This window comes from Ascidiella aspersa, chromosome 1 (genome assembly GCF_963924565.1).
Source record: "Ascidiella aspersa chromosome 1, kaAscAspe10.2, whole genome shotgun sequence".
Taxonomy (NCBI): Eukaryota; Metazoa; Chordata; class Ascidiacea; order Phlebobranchia; family Ascidiidae; genus Ascidiella; species Ascidiella aspersa.
Genome location: NC_139447.1, coordinates 8257793 through 8281339, shown reverse-complemented (window position 1 = coordinate 8281339; position 23547 = coordinate 8257793). Strand labels below are relative to the sequence as shown.

At 37.2% G+C, this 23547-nt stretch overlaps 1 protein-coding gene across 1 annotated transcript in view; it reads left to right on the top strand.

The window, feature by feature from the left end:
• Nucleotides 1-3452: 3452 nt before the first annotated feature.
• The window catches only part of LOC146167053 (TNF receptor-associated factor 6-like), a 33940-nt gene continuing 13845 nt past the window's right edge, over nucleotides 3453-23547 (top strand). Inside the window, exons 1-8 of the mRNA XM_083380404.1 lie at nucleotides 3453-3637; nucleotides 4004-4136; nucleotides 4376-4523; nucleotides 4818-4979; nucleotides 5417-5491; nucleotides 5930-6007; nucleotides 6904-7086; nucleotides 16453-16558. Coding sequence (XP_083236530.1) covers nucleotides 3511-3637; nucleotides 4004-4136; nucleotides 4376-4523; nucleotides 4818-4979; nucleotides 5417-5491; nucleotides 5930-6007; nucleotides 6904-7086; nucleotides 16453-16558 — 1012 coding nt within the window. The 5' untranslated portion in view covers nucleotides 3453-3510. The remainder of the gene's footprint in view (nucleotides 3638-4003; nucleotides 4137-4375; nucleotides 4524-4817; nucleotides 4980-5416; nucleotides 5492-5929; nucleotides 6008-6903; nucleotides 7087-16452; nucleotides 16559-23547) is intronic.

The following is a 23547-nucleotide window of genomic DNA, read 5'->3' as shown; positions in this document are numbered from 1 at the left end:
TTTGTTTCAGTCTTAACTAAACCACTGACCTCTTCGTATTTAATTATTTATTGACTGTTTATCTGATTATGATGTGTATTGGTAGGTTTGTTTTGCCAGTATTTTTGTCATGGGATTATATATATATATATATCATATATGCCAGTCCTTCCCAACCTTTTTCAGTTCGCGATTCACTTTTAATGTAAGTTTTATTAATGATTTAATGCGACAAAACACGTCTAATTGTTATACTTATACGTTAAATTGTTGCAAACGTTACGTAATGATAATGCAATTATTTCCCGATCTAATAGAAAACTGTAACACTTAAATTGCTTTCGCGACCCATCTGTAATAGCTTTGCGACCCACCAACGGGTCGCGACCCATTGGTTGGGAAGCACTGATATAAGCCATTTTTCTCTACAAAATTGGGTTTAACGAAATGAAAACTGCAGGCCTACATTTTCTGTCATTACATAAACTTCTAGTTTTCTGTGCTAATTTTTCGTGTATCATTCATCATGTTGTCATTCGATCAGTTACTTTTTGAAATAACACAACAGTTCCATACTCTATTTGTTTTATGACGTCATCTCTGAAAACTGCCGTGCTCATCCTGGTCAAGCAAACCAAAATTGTTTTACGGACAACAAAGTGGTTACAGAAACACCTGTTATTCGAAAAAAAAACATAAAAAAATATCATTAAAATATGCGATTAACATCTACATAACATCTGTATTTTGTTCGTGATGGACCTCATGAAAATGCTTAAACGTTCTGAATAGTCGACCCTCATCAAAATATCGAACCATCTATGTGGTAGGTAAAGCAGTAAATTAACTTTGCAACTTTTAAGCCAACGGCTAATCTAAAATATTCGTTCAAGAAGTGTATAAAATTTAGGAGATAACGTCATGGTTGACGTAAAAACAACATGTAACTTTAAGAAACTTTCTGTGCTCGGTCAAGCTGTAGGCTAGTAAGTTGTCTAATAATTTGGAAGCTATCGTTTCCCCTATAACTGAGTTGTATCTGATTCCTATCAGAGGTAGCTTAGCGTCTAACCGCACTACTAATACTTGTAGTCCGGTTTTACTAGCATTTTTATAGCCAAGTCTTAAAATATATGCGTTTAGTTTCGCTACCAAGGCTCAAGGTGCACATGAGAAAAGGGAAGAAAGGTATAGATATGACCATACGCAAGTGTGGCTGTGGTAGACGTCGTGATGCCAGGTTGAATGTTTTTTAGTTAGCCGAGATGTTTTTGAGGCATATGACTGCGCAATGCGGCCAAAAGCCTACAAAACGGTTAGCCTATAAGTTGCAACTAATTTATGTTTATTGCTGCGTACAAATTGCTAGAAATAAGTGCGTATGTTTCTACTAAAACGTGTTTGGTTTGCGATTCAGTAAGAAAACCTAAAAAAACAATAATATCATAATTTGACAATCGTGCCTATTGCTGGAAGCTTGGTAATGGTAAATATCACAATATAACAGTTTTTTATAAAGAAAGGTTTGCATTTAATCCCCGCTTACCTAATCGCATGCCTATACCTAAAATGTCTAAAGGTTACCTATTTGCCAAAATCATAAAAAGTTTCGCGGTAGGTCTACACTTAAAATCTCTAGGGGCGGACAAGTGTGTCGCGGCACATAGTATGATAATCGTGTTGTAATGCTTTAAGTCCAACACTTTGAACTTAAAGGACAGTTGAAGTTACAGTGCCGACAAATAGCGCAAAAACATTTAAGGCATAAATATATGGGCTAAAAAGCTAAGCTCGTTTGGTGTGTTTTAGGTCAGGAAAAGCCGTAATAGTATAGGCTACGTCAACACATTACAGGTATATTTTGGGGCCGCGGGCGAGTGCGAAATCCCAATTCTTCCGAGATTATCGCTTAAAACACCCATTTATTGCTGCAAACTCGTGCCCCAAAATGGGTTTATTTAGTTTTATTAACAAAACGTGTAGGCTAATTCAGAAGTAGATGTGACATCTTGAGGCAACTAATGGGGTTTGGCATGACCTCGTGCCTACTGGGTCGGCCCCTGATCTTGACTGAAGAGCGTTTCGTGATTCCAAGCATTTCCATTTCCAGGAGATTGAAGTTAAGACGGACGTGTGCAACATCCACAATAAAACAAATAATTTAATTCACTAAAAAAACAGCACATCAGTAGTTATAATGAACTTACGAAATAACCATTCATATCCTACGAAAACTAACGCATCCAACTTCAAAATGAACACAACGGCGACGACTGTTTTTACCTTTTTTAGCGACTCTTATATTGCTTACATCGGCCAGATGTTGGTGATTAATCTTTCGTTAGCATACGCGAATAATTAAACGAATGGAAAATCGGAAAATGATGAACGAATTTACAACACACGGTGGGAAATCAAATGACAGCTTGAGCGACACAGCCGGTCATGCTGTTCAAAGTATGGCCGTAGTTCAATCCGAACAAAATGTCCAAAATACTACAGGCGCTCAATGGCGCTGTTGAGCAAATTTGTGCATGCAAAGTTTTAGAAAAAGGGAATTCTTTAGCTCATAGTAACAACATTAGTTTGCGATAGGTTAATGTAGCTTCGCGCGTACTGACGCTAGCAAACATTTAAATACTTATCAGCTGTCTTTCAAAACATGACAAGCCAACGCAGTTTAGTTTCAGGTTCCAGCATTTCCAAGAATTCGATTAATCACGAAAACAGTTGACCTTTATTGTTAGCACTAAGTGGGATTTAGTTAGTGAGTGGAACCTATTGCAACGTAAATATTAAAGGCGTACTCTACTAATCCTATATTTAAAAATATCAAGACTACGTTGCAGATTTATCAGCGTAGGAGGCAACTAACGTCATGATAGTATGTCAAGTAATGAAATCCAGTCTAGTTTTTATTTAGTAGTGGTGTGGATGTCTATTACTGTGTATTTTATTTCAATACCCGATGTTTTGGGCAAAATTACTGGCGTCCCATCGGATTTCTTAAAACTAAGTAAAAAAGAATGTTAGTTTTATTGTCTGATGATTAAACGTGTTTCCCTTTTGAATGTAAAACACACTGAGGGTGGTCAAACCATACATAAAATGTATATTGGTGCTGGTCTATAATCCTACCACAATTCAAATTAATAGGTTTATGGTACAGGTTAGTTGGTGCTTGGGTTTGGGTGGGTCAAGTATTATTTAAATAATAATGCATGACCCACCCAAACCCAGACGCTAACCCGCACCCTAACCCAAATATTGTGTGTAGTTTTAATAATTGTTTGATTGTTTTGATATCTTTTAGACCAGCGCCAGTTAAACTGATATCAGGTTACCATCCTAGTTTCACAGGAGTTTTGGTTCTTCTTGGCATCAATTAACGGCTTTTGTTGTATTATCAGACCTGTTTAATTTGTACACTCTGTTTTACATTGAACATGTGTTGTTAAACTCTAGCAGATGTCAGTCATTAGGTGTCGAGAAATATTGATTTGGATTAGCATGTAAATTTGAAATTGGTAGATGGTTCAGTGCAAAGTAAACATGTCGCTTAAATTGGCATTTACGGCGCCAGATTTGGCATCCCCCTTATCATCGCCTGATGTGCATACAAATGATGTAAACGGATTTGCTGATGACGGCACTGTTGGTAAGAAACCTAAAAATTGTTCAAGGTATTATTTGGGCTTTAAAAATGTGAACTGAAGAAATCTATCTGTATAATAAATTTTTAATTACAAAAAGCAGTTGTGTAACTTGAAATATGTTTTGTGTTATTTATCTATGATATTTGACTTTCTACTTTAATAAACAGAAATGTTTGGTAGTTTATCTAGTATACTATTTTGGTAAAATCATCCGCTTTATTTCTGGGAAATTCAATGGCGACGTTTGATGTACTAAAATTGCCATGTTAAACATTATTCCCTGTATAACTATATACATGTATGTCAAGGTAAGTTGTATAGTTTAAATTAAAGCAAATTTAAAACAGCACATAATTATTGTTGCACAGGTTATGATTATGAGTTTATTCCCACCCTGGACAACAAGTACATGTGTCCGATATGTCTGTTGGCGCTACGAGACCCTGTTCAAACAGGCTGTGGACACCGATTCTGTCATCTCTGCATTTTACGCTGCATCAAGTAAGAGCACTACTTTATTTACTACTGGGTTTCACCAGTTTTGTTTATCAGTACTTGTTTGTTTGTGATTTCATTTAAAAAATAAAAGCAATTAGTTGCGGTTAGTCATTTTTGATGTAGAAAGGGATAGAATCAGTCACAATTTAACAGTATTTGATTATATTTCTTAGAAAAACCTATTATTGGGCAAAAAAAATTAATAAAATACAACTTTTTAAAGCCTCAATTTTTGATTTCAGGAAAAAAGCCAGATGTCCAGTTGATCAAATGGCATTATCTTCGAAGCAGTTATTTCAGGACAGATCGGCTCATCGCGAAGTTTTAGACCTGAGGGTGAAATGCACACACCCTGGCTGCCAAGTAACAACCGAACTGAGAAACATACAGGTAATGTTTTTTTTGTTATATTTTTTAATGTGAAACCTGTATACATGGATGTATAAATGAATATAGATTCATTCCCCATGTTTACAAATTGCTACCTACTTCTGTGCTGAATTTAACATTTATTCTACACCGAACTACAACCTCCAGCCTTATGCTTCAAAGCATACACACTACTTGAAAAAAATTTGTATAATTTTTTATGTTTATAGTTGTTTTCTTTTTATTTTGTATTGTTTTTTTTTTTTATTTAAACAAGAAAATTTTTTTAACCTATTCAATTTTGACTGTTTGCAGCCCCACCTTGAAATGTGCCCCTTTCGAAAAGTGTTGTGCCGCTTTAACTGCGGTGAGTTGCTCAGCCCCGACGAAAAGGTTGCTCACGAGCAAAACCGGTGTCCGCTTCGACCTGTCACCTGCGCCATTTGCAACCAGGAATTTCCCTTCAACTCCCAAAAGGTGAGCAAATTGCATCAATCCACGCTTGACAAGTTGAATTATATAATTACATTACTTAACTGGAATGTTTGGCTTTTACTGAAATGTTGCTATTTCATAATTATTTTAAAGAAATTTGAGTCCAGTATGGCCTGGTTAATTAAATGATTAGCTAAAAAACATTTTGAGCATACATGCTGTTGAAAAAATATTTGTTATGCTTTACCACTAAATGATTTTTCTAATATGTAAATTAGATAACATTAGAGTGTGATGGTCGATGCTTAAAAACTATTACACACTTTTTTTATTTTTATAGGTTTTATCAATTTTCTTCCAGTATTCTGTTTTATATTAATTAATATTATAACACAACTTGCGTCAGTATCATCACCATTAATTGATGTGTTTTTTGCTGTGTGGCCTCTGTGCTAAATCTTTATTTCACTTTAATTTAGGACCACGAGGAAGATTGTAAACAACATCAACCTGTTGAGTGCCCACACTGTAAACATCAGATCAAGAGGTTTAGGGTAAGTAAACTTAAAAAGAAAACTTATTTATGCACGGGTCTTTAAATTCTTTGTTAAATTAAACACCAGAAAACCTAACGAATATCGGTACAAATTTGTTAGTACAATTGCAATACTCAGAATTAGAACACTTCTTTTTGTCATTTGCAATATCAGTGTTTTGGAATTCATAGAGGATTTTTGGTTGGTCATAGCATATAACAGGAAATTATTTGCTGTGTGCAACATGGACTGTTTTCCTGCTGTATGACCGGAAGTATTTTCCTCTAGGCAGCCTAAATTTTATTGGGTGGCTGTTTTGCATATAATTTACATTACAAACTAAGAGATACAAATCTAGTCTGGTATGATACAGTCCAATATTTGTTTTTGTTTTAAATCAGTTAACAAATGTTTATCAGCAACTTTGTTATAAAGCAATTTTATTGTTTATTTTAGCTTAACCAGCACGTGAATGGTGAATGTCCCCAGGCTCCAATAAAATGTGTTTTTGACAAAGTCGGATGCCACCAAAAGGTCAGTTTACTATATATATATATATGAACAGTTTTTATGTGTATAAATATCCTAACTGTTTACTTGTCTAGCCATTAAGGAGAGGGCACAAAGTTGTACCATATTATTTCCATGTTGCAGCTTATAATACATTCACTGATGATCTGATTTATTTCTTAGAATGTAAAATGAGTAACCCTTACACACATGCTGTAACCATTTCACTATAGTGTTTATACTTTGCATTTTCTTGAATATAATGCACATAACTCTAATACACTGGTGGGCCCAGATGGTCCTTCTGGTGTGAAACCGCCTGGCACAATATTTTTTCCTGTGGCCTAATTTACATACAAACTTTGAGTTTGGATGCAAATAAGCTCCTGTATCACTATCGTTTTATGGTTCTGGCACAAACTTATATTGCAAGGTTATCAATAATTTATTTCTCAATATGAATTATTTTGGGTCTGAAGAATATATTGCTCATTATACTTTTCCTTAAAGTTTTGACTTCAAATGTTCGAACTATGGTATGTTGTGATTTCATTTTTAGTTGGTTATTTTACGTGTTCTGCACGTGGTGTTTAACTATATGCAGATTATACATGCTTGTGTTGATTAATCAGCAAAAGTAGTGTATAATGCTTTGTTTAAACATTTCATATTACCAGAGCAAAATGTTCATAAAAAATTGATCCTTATCACAAAAACTCTCATTGTTTAGACTGCACATCAATACCAAACTTATCTCTTTCTGTTTAGTATTGATACTTTTTTTTGTATCCCCATTTATTTGGATTTTGTTCCAGCATCGATGATAAAAAAGCTTCAAAGTGTATTACAAAACTTAAGAAAATACCATTTCATTCCAATATAGGCATTAATATTTGCTCGTTTTTGTGCGATTTTCGCAGCTATCCCGGCTGGGTATACAGAAGCACATGGAGGGCTCAACTCAGATCCACCTGCAATATTTGCTCAGCACGGTTACGGCGCTGCAAAGGCACAATGACGAGCTGCAAAAGAACTTACAAGAAGCCAAAGACAAAGTAAAGCAACTTGAAACTGATCAGTCTTCCCCTCTCGATATCAACATGGTAAGATTTGTTATTTAAATGCATATTTGTAGGTATGTGTATTCAGTGGGAGTGTAATTATCCAAAATACCAAAGTAACAAATGTTATTTAATTACTTGTAAAGAGCCAATTTAAATGATATTAGTCTTTTGTTAACTTACTTTTAAAAAATAAACAAATAAAAAAATAATTGACTTGATAACCAAAATGGGCTGATATTGGTAATTATCTAACTACCAACCATTACTTTCCAAAGCAGATATTTAAAAAAAAGAAAGAAAGTTTATATGTTTTAATTGAACATTTTTTTGGATAAGCTTTATTTTTATTAATAGGTTATAAAACAGAAAATTTATGGTAAAAATGCTAAATTGCTATTAAAGTTTCAGCGTCTTGAAAAAAATGTTTAATGTTATGCTTAGTTGTCCGGACTAATTAGTAAAATAAAAAAACCCTTGTATAATCAGTGGCTAGTCAGCATATTAAAAAGGCGGTTAAATCTATTACAAAACTTTCTTTTTTTACCCTTTTTTCCACTCCACGTCCAACAATGTAACGTTCAGACGCGATGTCTCACTAAAATAAAACGAATACACAGTATACACAACTGCATTAAAATTGTTAAAAAAAATGCATAAATTAATGTACGTTTCCGTCGTCACAAGAAAACAAACAAACGTAGATAAAGGGGGCCGTTTTCGACACCGGAAGGTGTTTGCCAAATATTTACCCAAAATGAGCCCCTATTTGTTGACAGCCTAAAGAGAAAATCTTCCTTGTTTGCAATTTCTGTGTGGTTGTTGTTTCCTAGACTAGATTATCTCACTGATACGAAAATCAGTTGCGCGCTTCCAAATTTCAGAAAATCGCCTCATTCTGCTTCCTCCATGTTAATGCGGCTATTTTCAACACCGAAAATCACGAATCTTGCGCCTGCTTTTAAAGGCTGGCAAAAGTGTGTAAATAGAGTGGCTCATCATATACCACACATTATTAACTTTTAACAGGATTTTTAAAGAAGCTCATTTGTCAATTTCACACTGTTTTCTTTAATACACTTTCGAAACACTGTAAAATTCTTAGTACTATTGGCAATTTGTTTGTGCTTGTTGAGATAAACCAAGCGTTTGAGGTAAAAAGCAGTCCAAAACACAAAACTGCATAATTGCCATTCAAAATGGATTTAAACATGCAAAGATTTTAAATTTTTTAGCACCAAAAGTTAGTTGTCGTGGCCGATTAAGCTTAACAAATACTGCGCGATTTTCGTTACCAAACGAAAACCAAAAGCCTTTTAAAAGCCGTTTGTGTGCTACTTATATTAAAATTTAAGGGTCGCCTAAACTGTGTCAAAGTTAAGACATCGATTGATCATCTGTGTTTGTTTAAAAATCAATAGATTCGGCGGTTGGTCTGTTTAATGGGCGAAGGCCGGTCGTTATTACCATCAAGGGACTATATTTTTATGTTCTAACAATGGTTGCAACTACACCACTATTATGCAAAAACCTAGGTAAATTAAATAAAATTTTCAAGTCGATTAACTGATATTATACTAAAGCTGTTCTGTCCCAATTTTTCCATCTTGGCAACTAGGGTAGAACAGGTTACGTGTAGGCTGGCATGTAGGTTTTGGAGAAGTCAAGAATGCTGTCTTTGGCCGATACAAATGTGGTATCAGTGCTTATGTGTTTTCCATTTTGATTTTATCAAAGTCAAAGATAGCTTAACACTTAAACGGCATAGCTTTACGATGTTGTTTGTTTCTCATTTTGGCTTTACTCCTTTGTTCTATTTTTGTGGTTTGTCTGTTAATTTGAGGAATGCGCTTGTTCTTTGCAAAACGCCGATCAGAAATATCAAATTGTTATTAGGGATGTCTGATAATATCATACACGAGCCGATACCCAAGGTCAAGTGCTAGTATCTGTACTTCAGTAGGCTTTTAAGTTGAACTACTCGGTTCCACTTTTGGCGTGTTGGAAATGCCTCCATTAACCCTTGCATGGAGGTTTGAGCGAAATTGCTGTCGTCCCCTACCTACAACTTGCGAAACAGAAACGCCCGTGGCAATAGGTCGCCTAAAATCTCGCATTGTGTGCGGGGCCTTGTCTTAATTTCACTCACTTGCGACTTACAAGGCCGAATCGAAGCCTATACTGCTTGCCATAATAATAGAATTTTTTTTACAAGGAATTAAGATTTTTAGATTGACTTTATCGAGGTAGTTTGCCTATAAATCGCGCCTTGAATTTATTCTTTTATGTATAGAACTGTCAACGACGCGTTTTAAGTTTTATCTTGCCTATTCACATCCGCTTACAATCAGCTTTTTAATCAGCATTGTTTAAGGCAGTGGTTCTCCAACTTTTTGGCTTGCAGCACAAAAATCTAAAATATTTTGCGGCACACTATTTACAAAACAACGATATAGTAATTTACGATTTTAATTTTGTTTTAGATAAGGGTGCATTCAAGTCTTAAATACTTAGTTGTGTGGCAATTTGCAAGACACATAATTTATTGTCCAAATTGGCAAAGAGTTTCACGGAATACTCTTCAATCTCTCGAGGTGCACCGCTAAAAATCACTAAAGATAGATTGCAAAATACGACCGGCGGACGCGCCACCCTTTTGCCTTATGCATCCCACGTTGTAATAACATTGCTTGGCATAGTTTAATTTAACAAGTGAGGGTTTGATATATGTTCACTTAAGGGCAACTTTAGTCAACATATTCAGGTTTTATCTAATTCGGCGGCATCTCCTATGATTATATCGCATTGTATACAAGTTGGAGCGGTTTACAGCAACGTTATAAACGAGCCATTTTTTTCTGGTTCTTGTCCTTGTAAGTTTGAGTTGTGTAGGACTGTTAAAAGGTAAGCAATCGGGTGGTAAAACTGACCCGGCCTTTTAAAGAGTGCAACGCAAAACGGCTGATTGCTAGACAGATGACGTCAGCCGAAATCGTGCGCTGTGTGCAAGCGAAACCGACAGCTTCCTTGATCATAAAGTGGATTAATTGATACGCGATGAAGAGTGATTTAAGTTAAGTGAGTGCTCCCAGGGGCCCAATTACCTTGTTGGCTTTGAGGTTTATCACTGGTCACTCTTAAAAGACAATCTGCTCCAGTATTGCACCAATCTTGCTTGTTTAATTTAAAGAAAATTTATTCAAACGAAAATTTACAGCGAGCTGTTACATATATTTAAAAATTAAGCACATGCAATAGAAGTGTTTCTCCTCTGTTTATTATAAAGCCATTTGCTACAAAAATCGATATTTTCTTCGTTTCATAGTTGTACAACATTATTTTTATTAACAAATCTCATCTTTATGACCGCTTCGGGGAAAATATAGTTTACTATGTAAATTGCGCGCACCAAACCAAACGCTCGGATTTAGCAAAAAGCAAAAACGATACCCGCAAACAAAATTACGTTAATCGAAACGCTATTGAAAGCCCCTTGTAACGAAAGTGGTTTCCCAGCGAAGCTGTACAATACACTACGGGTCTTATTACGCCGTCGCTATTTCGAGGGTAAGTCCTTGCGTCCTTGATAGAGGGATGTTTAATACTTGAGATTTCATTCCGATATCGAAAACTATTATTTGAGACAAAAAGTACGACCGTCTGAGCCGATGCCAAATGCCGCCATTGCTTTTCTTAAGCAAGTAGATTGATAAAATTACCACTTTTGAAGGTTGAATATCAGATTATTAGACAAAACATTGCTTCGGCATAATGAAGCTTAGTTACCTTTTAATTGTAAACTTGCATTTAAAAAAATATTTCTAATTCAAGGTAGAAATCGTTGTGTTGGATTGAAAAGTATGTCTCGAATGCCCATATCAATTTGGTATATGTTCGGAACCTATATGACCCTGGTATCAGAAGAGTACTGATACTGCTAGTGCTAATATAGATCGTGTATCGGAGATGATCCGATGTTATCGGACATATTTAGTCTTAAAAGAAATCCCTTAAAAGCAACATAAATAAACAATTACACGACGCAAATAACAACCCAAACAACTGAAATATCACCCTTGGCGCTAAAGTTTAAATCTCCAGGGCTGGTGTAGGAAGTACTCGGATTTTGTGAAAATATCTCTTGCCTTGACCTGACGTGGCTGAAGCGCGGATGTAATTTGCCCTAAACGCTGGAAATGACGGGTCGGCGCGACGAAAGGGCCGGATCATGAGCGATAATCACCCTACTTTGTAAAAGGCGCTGGAAACCGCGCACGTATTACGGCAAACGGCGCGTCCCGCTCTTAAACTCGTATATTTCATGCTTTCTTAACCTTTCGGCGAAACTCATACCGACGTCTAGGCCTAACGTGTTATGTGAAGCAGATTGCGGATTGCCTATTGCAGACTAACCCGAACAGCTTTTGAATAATAATTTTTTAGGGAAGCAAATTTATAAGGGCTTGTTGAACTAACGCAGTGGTTCTCAACCTTTTATGGCTTGCATCACCCCTCAGAAACAATAATAGATTGCGGCACCCCTACAAGATTTTTCCGTTGGTAAATCACTAGAATGTCACAACAAACGGAACTGAAACAACACACAACAACTCTAAACAACGTAGCAAGTGTTAATTGAATTTATTTCACTTTAATCCTACACAAAAAGTTGTGAGAGTTGGGCAAAAATCAGATTCTTAGGATTCTTCTCTCGGCACCCTTGGGCATTAGAAATGGCACTCCAGGATGCCGCCGCCCCCCGTTGAGAACCACTGAACTGACGTGTAACGTAAATCACAGATTGAACATTGAAAACAAACCCGGATTATTCATGACTCTCTATTTGAATCTTTGTCTGGATGGTGCTTTCTATCTGTCACTCTATAAGGAATTTGGCCGCCGTTGAGTTTCTTTAAACTCATCAGCTTTTTTACCAATTTTACGTCAAATACCTCGGTACATTTTTTGAAAACGGCACACGATTAAACCATATATAAGCAACACTTAGTTCAACTTACTCTGAAATTGCCGAGAACGTGCTTTTTTTTCTTTTTTTTTCAACTGATTTCCAAAAGAGAAACAATATGGGCGCTCGTGCGAAAAAACACAAGGTTTGTGAATCTAGCAATACGAACCAGCATCAAAATGTATCCAAATATGTGACTTAACTTCGGCAATAGTCTTGGTTTTTACACAACTACCTTACTAAAGGAAGCATGTTACACCCAGGTTTGTTTCTTCAGAATGCCAAATCTATTTAGTGTTCGGGATATGCTTCTGTAGGTGTTAGTATTACATGTCACTGTGGCCAACATAAACGGTCATATCGTTGAGGGAAAAACAGTTGTCTTTTTTTATTCTGTACCACGATAAAGCAAAATTTAAATTGGTCTTAAACAATCGCTTTCAAAATTGCTTCAAAATCATGGTTGAAAATATTCTGGCAGTCTTACCAAATTCAAATGTAAACAGACCCCAACATGGTCATGGGACCTAGTTGTCATAACTGGTTTAACGTTATTACCAGGCTGTAAAAATAGAAATCTTTTGCGCACGTATATAAATTGTCGTGTTTTGTTGTTTTCAGCTAAACAGAATCAGCAAAATAAGTAACAACTAAACGGCAGGGTATTTCCCACCAGAAATAGCGCAACAGTTTGCGGTGACACATACAAACAACTTTTTCGAATCCGCGCCGAACCGTGCGCAGTATAACACGTGCTCTTGTCGTGTTTTATTTGAAGTGCTGCAGCAGGCGATTGTGACCTAACAAACGACAACCGGTTTTGTTATTGTTCGAATTTACCGGTCTTTTATGCGTCTTTGCCCTTGGCCTTTGTGCGTTCAAGGCTGAACATGCGATTTAAGCGCAAATAAACGTGTAAAATAGGTTTACCTCGCCTCAATTCATTGGAAAGGTGGTTGTAACAAATTGTAACATATTCAAAGCGGGAAATACCATTTTTGGTAAATAGCTATACACGTGTGCTCTCCGCTAGGGAAATTCACAGTTCTCCTTTTAAATTACACCAAAATAAACCCTTAGATATTTAGCTCAAAGCAAAGAACAGGGCCCTTTGATCATTTTGCCACCTCATTGCGTTTATTGGACACAGTGAAAAGCCCCTCATTCCAAAAGCGACTTTCAAAGCCCGAATCTACAAAACACTTCGAATCGGGTTACGTGGCCACTTTTAAAGGTCCCGGTCCCGTAATTTTAAACGCGGCTCTGTTCTATTCCGGCCTCTGGCTTGTTATAAAAAAATGGGTCCTTTTTAACCACTTTTGAGCTGCAAAATTGGCGGATATCCGAATTGGATGTATAAACTGGCGAGTTGTGACAAATTGCTCAAGATTTTTATCAAATATTTGTTGTCAAAGGAAAATAAATATGCCCGAAAAAAATTGGTAAAAAAACAAAGCATTCTTATTTTACAAGAGTCAGTAGTCTGACCAGCCGGACAACTTTTAAAATGTTGAAAAGGGCAGCCAGGTTTCTTAAAAGTGGCCAATTTTAGGCCCACAGAGACCGAATAACTTCCGCGTTGCAGAGGCCTGATCATCTTTCGCGTGGCCCAAAGGGACTTTTCGCATTGTTGAAAATGCGCGTCGTTAGGTTTTTTTTCAAACTTGGATAACCAACTAGTTCTAGTTACATGAAAATGTTCTTAATTTTAATTCTAGTTTCAACTAGGGTTCTAATCTAATTTGAAAGTTCAATGGAAAACTAATTTCCTAACAAAGTTTTTATTTGAAACAAACTTTCATGCTGTAAGTTTTGCGTACGCATCGTTATCGCTAACTTCTTATAAAAATGAATCGTCATTTCATTTTAAAACGATTGTAAAATGATTAAATAAAATTCTAATTCGGATTTAGTTTTATTAGTATTTTCGCGGATTCGGCAATTCTTATTTAAAAGCCTGAAAATAATCTAATAGTCCAAGCCCACACTTATGCTGTCGCCCCACACAGGAAGCGACGGGGATTTTGTGTGTGTGTATGACGTCACAGTCGACATGCGCTGTCGCGCCCATGACAGACGACGCGCTTTTGATCGGTTAATATCGCGCACGATTGCTGACCCGCCCGACCGCCCGTGCTACACAAGTTTAATTGCCGCCCTGTGGATCTCTTTGCGGGTCGCAGGATTCCTGCTTGTATTCTGGGTGGCCACTCTCCTCCGACCACCTTTAAACCTTACTACTGTCCTTCGTTTTTGGCCGTCTACTTATTTGACATTATCACTTTACATGCAGCTGTTTTTTTATAGTTATGAGAGTTTTTTGGTGCTTTCTAAGTTTATCACAAAACACTGTAAGCGTCCATAAAGCGTACCCCTACTTTTTTAGTTATTTTTAATTCTTTTTAGCATTTTCTAGTCGCATTAAAAAGCAGCGGTTTTTATTATTTTTATGTTTTACTGCCTTCGTCTTTTTTATTAATATCAATTTGTAACCCAAATGGCAAAATTTTGTTTATCCCTTGAAAGCAGTTACTTTTTTAATACCGCGTCTCTTTTTAACAGTTTTGGAATTTACATATTTTAAGGCTGCCTTATTCCAAATATTATTTACAAAATATCCACAAATGCAGGCCGAAAATAATAGATCCCCGCACCATTTTAAAGTAGAAATCACTTGTTAATATCTAGAAGGCAAATCTTTTGAGCAAGGCGCGTCTGTGAATAACGTCATTGTCGCGAGTTTGAAGAAAACCCCAATTTCCCGGCTGCAATGCGAAAAAGCACCGAACGCGTCCGACGTCCGCTCCATCTCATCACACGAAATAAGGGGAACCCACTTTATATTGTTTTTTTCAGTTTTGCCCACCAATGACAAATGTAACTGGGGGAAAATAGAGTGAAGAAGGTCGGTTGTGGATTGGGTTCTCTTCCTATTGGCCAAGAAGGAGGCCGTGAACACATTAATACATCAGGAATGGTTTTAGCCCTGGCAACATGACTTCACTCGATAAGGCTCCACAGGGGTTCAACTTACCTTATTTAAATGTAATCTCGACCTACCTTATTCAAATTCAAATAGCAATCTAAGGGGAACTCTAGGCGGCCAACTCGAACAGGCTTATAAACAAAACGGCCGCCAAAACTACTCCCCTCGTTTGGGAGCCTTGACGTGAAACCGCGCGTCGTGACCGCGCTTTGTTTACCAATTCAAGTCTCCGTTCTCCCAAACGCTGGAAGCCTCCTGGTAAATTGCGCGCCGTCACTGCCCGTTACGTTGTGCGCCGGAAGGGCGAAGCGCGATTTTGTGCGTCAACATATGAGAGCTATTTGCGGCCGATCGGGCGAAGTGGGAAGTTGAAGCGTTAATGCGTGACAACACGCACGACTGCTCCGCGTCTGTCCGCGCTCTATGTTTTTACTTGCTAAAGCTGCTGATGCCAATAGGCTGCAAGATTGTATTTTTTTTCTTCAGTGCGTAAAACACCCGCTAAGCGGTTGTGATATTTCGGTCCTTGTCGCCTCTTTTTGATTACGTCATCGTGTTTTGGTGACGCGTCAGAGATTTTTTAACTTCAGCTTTTTTTGGCTGTATAGGATTTTTAACATTGTTAATGCTACTTTTTATGTAAATTGCAAACCAAAATTGTGATCTGTGAGATTGTGACCTACCTAAAGTAATAGCTTCCCAACAAAACAGTTTTGCCCTTTCAAATCTAAATGCTATTTATAGATTGCTTGGCTTCGCTCAATTGCGTATATGCTCTGTCAAAACAAAACAAAATCTAGTCCGTCGAATAACCGAAATCAGTCAACCCTTAAGATTTAAGTAAATGCAATGCGTTGGTCGCCAAAAAAGACAAGCTTGTCGTGAGCTTTCAACTGTCAAATAAACATACGTGATTTGTTCTTGTGTACACTGTGCAGGCATAAAACGATAAAAAGCGTTTTACGATTTTGGTAATCGCATGTATTTATAGGTTGACCTTGAAACACCCCAATTTTGTCGCCCGGAACGTTCTTTATATGAAACAGTTTACTTAGGACAGACTGCTCTTTTAAATACTTCATTAATAAGTTTAACTTCTACAATCTAGTGTATTGAACCAATGAATATTTTTGTATTGATACCTTTTTTCCAATTGCATTCGCCCTCTAAGTTAATAAACAGTACTAGCATTGGATTGCCCTATCTGCCCTTAAAAAAGAGTTAAAATGGTCTGCAAATAATAGGTCGTAGCCTAAGTTTTAATTTCACCTAAAAAGCTGCCAATTTAGACAAACCTTGAATTCAGAACGTTCCTAAGGCTTTAGGTTTTTTTTTCACTCAGACTAAAATGTTGTTCTTTTGCTTGCTATAAAACGTTTTAAAATAACCCAAACACTTACAGTTTGATTGTAATAACACCGATGCGTACATTGTAAAATGTCTCTTTCTCTTATAGCTTGGTCCATCTACGTCACGAATGGGCCTGGATGACGACACATCAGACAGTGTGAACATTTACGACTGCGACACCGACCTTTCCAACGTGCCCACCCCTGGCGCAGGTAAGCAAGTTTTACTATGTTCACAAGCTAAACGTATACAACGCAATAAAAATATAAATGTATACTTTAGTTGTTAATATCCGACCGACCCCCAAAACCGTATTTTTTATTGAAAGTGGCTATCTCGACCTACGCAGTTAGTGATCGTCCAAGGAGTCGAGAATTTTCGACCAACGTTGATAGCGTTTTCTAAAAATTGCATCATTTTTATGTTAGGGGTTTAGCGTTTGGGTTCGGGTTGTGTCAGGGTTATAGTATACAGTACTTAAATTTAAGTTCGTGAGTTTGTATTCTTTCCATGATTTATTCCCGAAGCGATTTGTATTTTTCTGATAATGGTATAACCATTTACCCAGTGGCTATTATTTTTTCTAATTATTCCCCTTCGAAATGACCCAGTGTACCATTGGGTGGTGCTATTAATTTCACCCAATATACATTACCGAGTAGGAATTTGTCTGGCCAATAGCAAAAAAGTATTGGTTCATACAAACAAGATTCGATTGTCTAGTAAGAAACAGTCGGCTGTTATTTCCCTTTTTTGTTACCAATTTTAGTAGCGCGAACAGTTTTACAGCGAGTGTATAATTTAATTCTGGGAAAATTCACTTTCCATTTGGAAAATCCACATTCTATTTTGGTATTGGTCTGTTGCTAAAAGCGTTTCACATCACTGTACACTTGTGCTTAGAGGGATGGCGTTTTGTAAAATCTCGAAACCGATGCCTGACTATAGAGTGACAGGCAGTAAGTAGTATCGGTTTGTGTAGCATCCTAGGCTGGTATCGCTGTTATACGTTTAAACTGCTGGTAAATGTCAAAATAAGAGAAATAATTTTTTATGCCTTGTAAGAAGGTTAATTTCCGATCCGTTATAAAGTAAATGTGTGTTCGAGGTAAGCGATCCAGCGCCGGTTTCTGCTTCGCAAGTTTGCTTAGAAAATAATTAGTTCACTGCCCAAGGCAACTAATTTAATAACGTGAAAGCAAATTATCACTTACCGAAGTTAACGTGACCGGAGTTCGATTTGCTACTTTTCCTTAAATATGAAGGAATTGCTAAAGGACTGGACAGCCGTAGGCTACCGCTACCTTTTTGTATAATATTAAACATATCTAGGACTATAGGAACAAATGTTTTATTCAGGTATTTAGTTAGATTGATCGTTATAAAAAAATTGTCCCATTCTTTGAATAAACGCTTTTCTATACATTGGCCACAGAGTACCAATTTGTCTTCCCTTTTTGCTGCCATGTTTAGCAAATAGTTGACGATATGAACCCGGGACCAAAATTTGGTCTTACTCGAAAAAATGTGCCTTTCATTCTAGTAAATGCCATACGCAGGCCGCAGAATTCCGATTTGTCATCCCATTTGGCCCGGTTGACTGCCATATTCAGCAAATAGTTGACGATATGAAGCCGGTACCAAAACTTGGTGGTTATCAAAAAATTGTGCCTTTAAACGCTTTTCCATAAACAGGCCGCAAAATACCAATTTACTGTGCTCATATGGCCCAGGGTCCAGGGGCCTGTTATAGCAAATAGCTGACAATAGCACCCATACATACAACCCCTCTCCCCCGCACGACCACATAGGTGTTATACATCACACAGTTGTATTAACTCAGCGTCAGTATATTCTGTATCCCACAAGGTATCGCAGGCGAGTGAGCCCACCCCTGTAAATGGCACCTGTTTGGTGCGTTATACGTCATATCTATCTCGACTTTACGCGCTTATGACATATTCATATTTGCCAGCTGACGATAGCACCCATACATACACACCCTCCCCCGCACGACCGCATAGGTGTTATACATCACACAGTTGTATTAATAACTCAACGTCAGTATATTCTGCATCCCACAAGTTATCGCAGGCGAGTGAGCCCACCCCGTAAATGGCACCTGTTTTGTGTGTTTTACGTCATATCTATCTCGACTTTACGCGCTTATGACATATTCCTCTGGGTTGTTATGACTATAGGCCTGGTTTTAGGGGAGTGGCCCCTGCCTAAACGCTAGCTTATCGCCTTTACTCACTGCCAAAGACCTACCGCTGTCGATATAATTGTATGGGATGCGGCATGACTTTTGAAAATGTCAAAGCACTTTAGATTTTCATGCGCATAACGTATCTGTTACTAAATAGGGATTTTGCTAATCTTATATTGGGGATAGGCGATTTATCACTTGTACCCGGTAGTAACCGACAAAGAAAATTAAATTTTCTCCATTCGTACACACCCGACGAAACAAGTACTAAGTCAAAGCAAACGAGTGTAACTTTCCATTTCGTTCAAACCAGGCGTGAATTTCCATTCTAACTACATTCATATCGCCTTAAAATAGTCAATTTTATTCGCAGCAAGTGCATCAGAAACGCTGTTTAGGGAACAATAACCAAAAAACAGCAGATTTTACGTGCTTGAACCATGCACGAGTGTTTTGTTGTAACTGAGAAGATTTATGCAGTAGCAGAATTTATTTTGATAGGAGCACCCTATGTCGATAGCAAGTAATTTCTATGTTCAAACAAGCTAAATAGATAAAAATCTGTATTTTTTTTCCTTGAGTTGTAAACCCCCCAAAAAATTAAAAACAAACTTTTAAGGTAGAAATCGCTGCAATGATTTGCAAACTATGGCTGAAATTCCACTCTAGTATCGGACAAGTATCAATACTTTCAGCATTGACTTCAATCTGATATTAACAACCCTATGGTCTTGATCATTTAAACAAAGTCACTTTGCCTAGTCAAGTGCTGGTCGCGATTAGCACCGCTCGCCCGCAGGCCTCGAATTTTTGCTGCCACCTTCAGAAACGACAACAAAGCTAGTTTCGCAGCTTTACGTGACCTTAGACCGCAACCGACCAGACCGTGAGCTTTTAATCGGATTCCTAACATTCCTTTCGACACCCGCTTTTTGTGCTTAATGCGCTTTCACTTACGTGGCAGTTAATCGAGGACTAGTCGATTTGGGGGGAGATTTTGCAAACGAGTTTTTGAAATAAGAATGTCAAAGCCCATACAGAAGTAGCTATTTCAACTGTTGAAAGTGAATAAAGAGTTATTCGAAACGTTCAAAATGCAACCTACTTCTGTATGGGCTTTTCTTATTACGTCTTACTACAACCTCCAACCATTATGCTCCAGAGTTTTCGTGCTTTTGCAATCAGCCATTGTATAGCAATGGAAAGAAACAAAATGCAGTCAAACAAGGGTAACCTGCTTCTTTTAAAGCGGTATGCAAAACCTTTTTTTGGCGTTACTTGATTGATTTGCCAGACAAAGCAATGTTGTGTTTGTTTTCTATGTTTGCCCAGCTGATACAGTCTTTTGTCGATTTCCATTCAGTCATTCCAGTTTTTCTGCTTTTAACAAGCAGCCGTATGTATATTTTTAGTAAAAATATATTTTTTTAGGAAAAAGTAACTACATGTCTGATTCGTTTCGCCAACAAAATCGATTCTAGTTTTCTTTTCGTTAAACCTAGTTTTAGCTGTGCTATGTCACGCATGACGAATATCTTATCGAAACTGAAACCCTTCGGGTGTGAATGAGCGCGACTCGAAACCGAAAAGTGCAAACATAACAAAGATGGTTTACATTGAAGGGAATTTGGTTTCTAACCAATATAAATCGGTCGCCTGCAGTGTTTACTTTTAGAGCTCATAATCGGAATTCTGTCCGGACTAGGGATTGTGGCTAAAGCCTAAATTTACACTAGTCAGTGCGTTTTATGACTGAGGGCAGAGATTCATCGCTAGCGAATACAATTTCCATCATTTTTTTGTTTAGTGGGCATTTTTTGTCATGTTTCCTTTTTTTCTTCATATCACGCAAGTTTAACTGCCACTGTATTTACGAAATACCATAAATACATACCATAATAAAACCAACTTGGCGCTGGGTAACGTTTTTATTGTGTTTTGAATCATTTATGACCGAGATCCGGTCATGTATTGAACTTTGCTACCATTTTACCACAAGGGGTTACTTTTAGGCCAGGGCTGGCATTGCTACTTTAACGTGAGACAACTAAAATAACGCACGAAAAAAAGAAACCTCAACTAAGAAAAGTAAATTCCCTATAAAAAAATTATTTAAATATGTAAACCGTTTTTGTTTTAAACTGGACAAAGCTTTTTACCTCTACTATTTAGCTAATGGCCACCGGCGTAGTTTCCAAGTTTTAAACAGTAATCCAACTGCTAATGTCACGACACCTTTTATAGTTTGTTCTAATATGTGAATTCGTTTACGAGGACCAGTACTATATATGTCGGTCGACTTCACTCGTGCACTTTCGCCACCTTTCAGTCAGATTCGCGGAATTTCTTTCGTTTCGGCGAAGTTGACATTTGCGCTTATACGTCACAATTTGAAACCCAACTCGCAATTACTACGTTATCTCGTTGGCCGTCACTCCTTGTTGCTTAAGTCAGTTGCTGGACCAGTTTACACACTGAGGGCTAGTCCCCTTCTTTCAGACCTCTGTTCAGTTTCGTGGCATTGTAGACTTGCCTTAATCAGTTAAAGCCAATTGCTCGCAAAGGCTCGGGTTAAATCGTAAAAGCCTACAACTAATACCGTGGTAAATTCCTAGTGGACTAGCTGTGATATTGTTCGGTCGAATTGGTCTGTTCCTCACTGATTTAACCTTTACTTACTAGTGTTACATTTACCTTGCCTTGAGAAGCGATAAAGAGTAATTAATTTACGACCTGCTAACAAAAAAAGAATTAACATAAATCGACAAAGGCCTTTTCAGAATAGAAATAGGATACAGACGTGTGTAATTTCTCCTGCAATTCTTCACCATGTTTGAATGTCGTCAAATAAAGCGCTATTGTTTCGTCAGAGTAGAACCAATGCCTATATGTACGCTTTTCAGTCGGTTTTGATTATCCACTTTGTTAGCCATTAACTATAGATTCTTTACCACCGCACTTTTTGTGAATGTATTGAATTAAGTGATGTACCAAAATGTCTCACTGTTTAAATCAGTGGTTCCCAACTGGAGTGCGTTTCTAATGCCTAATTGTACTAAAAAAAATTTCCAGTTTATTAGGGTTCTAATTTTTGTTTGTAAGTCTGTTCAGAGAAATTATTGTGTGCGGTAAGGGTTCAATGAATAAATCAAGGACTATTTCGTTGCCCTGTACACTGTACAGTTCATTAATTTGCATTGTTACAAGTTCGTTTATTGTGACAGTTAGCTTAACCAATTAAGCTAATATGCTAGTATGTTTAACGCAGTCTATTTGTATTTCTGCTTTCAACAAATGTATTTTTTAGATTTTCGTTAAAACAAAAAAATAAAAAATTGTCAATCTAAGAACGTAAATGGACTACCATAATTTGCTAGAAAAAGCACTATAGAACTTTTTTTCACCAATGCCCATCTTGAAATGGCCTTGCCAAGCGGTCAACTTAGCAAATAACTTCGTCGCCACTAAGTTCAAAAACTGTTAACTTTAGTCTAAACAAGGGAAATCCACGTTAAAATCCGTTTTCTTCTTCGCGTACATGCAACAGCTTTTTCATTGACTCAACCATAAGCAAAGCAAACACAATTGGTCACCCGATAAAAGTCTATTTAACGCTTCCGTGATATGTGTTATATCTCGCCTTATTGCTGAATGGAAAAAGGAAGGGCCGCTTTCAAATCGTCCACCATAGAAAAAAGTTGCTCGCTATAGCGAATTACTTCCTGTGCTTCATTTGCAAGCCTACAAATCGATACACTTATGTAGTACGGAATTGCTTGTTTGTTTATGTGCATATCGGCATCAATTGAAAATGGTGATTTCGAAGAAAATTATATATAGCTTTTTCACCCTTCTGGTATTTTGCAAAAAAACAGTACGTCAAGTCCCGGTCAAGTTATTGGCATAAAAATAAAACGAACTGTTAAAACTGGTAAACTTCCGTGTATGAGCAATATCTTAACGAAAAATAACAAATTCGTGTAAAAATTGATATAAATTACCCAATTTTATTAAAAAATGATTTAAACACTTAATTTCAGTCCAGGTTATTTGACCTAATGGCTTAAAGGCCAAGTCAAGTCATTTGTCCATAAGAATCAAGTTTTATTAGTTACAAACTGCACTGTTGACAAGGGGGGCGCAAAGACTGGAAAGCTACTGCTTTTTTCATTTGTTTAAAATAGATTTTTCAGACCAGTGAATCGTAAATTTGTGTTTGTTTTACTGCGCACAACTTTGGTTTTGCCCGAAACAAATGCGTTGATAAGTAGACTGCCAAAACACCCTGAGGCCTGCTGACTTGGCAGGCGCGCATTTGCATGAACCCAGCACGACTCTGTTGCTTTCGAAACTTGCTGATGGAATTGCGCCAGGCATTGCTGCTAGACCAACAGCTTGCAAATTTATCTTTTCTCTGCTCCTTTTGGTGAAATCACCATATCGAAGCGAAGTTTGTCTTTATTTGCTATGCTTAAATCGGTTAAGAGGATTGTTAAATTATTTGAATTATGAGGTTTCTCTTGATGTATCTGCATTGCTTTAAAACCCTGTGGGGGAAGTCATTTCACGACTTTATTGTTTTCAATCAAACAGGCTTCATTGTTCGATAGTGATACGTAACAATGGACCACCAATTCTAGTTGAAACCGTGTTTGTGGTAACTTGACTTAAAGGACTATTGCAGTTTGAAAACAACTTTTACAGTAGTAGGCTTATTACCTTGTACAGGTCAGATACCTTTACAGCCTTAAACATTCAAAGTTTTTTGGGCGAGCATTTGCACCAGTCTTGGCACTACATTGGTTGGTTTTGAAACCTGTATATTTTTTTCTCCAAGCTACTGCCGCGGGAGAAATAGCAATGTCTTGTCGTTTGTCCTGGTTTTAGCCTGTTTTCGTGCTGGTTGTTGTCACTTAGGAGTTGTCTTTTAGTTCGTAAAATGACTGAAAATCCGATTTCAGTGATAGCACTTCAACCCACGAAGCAAAATGT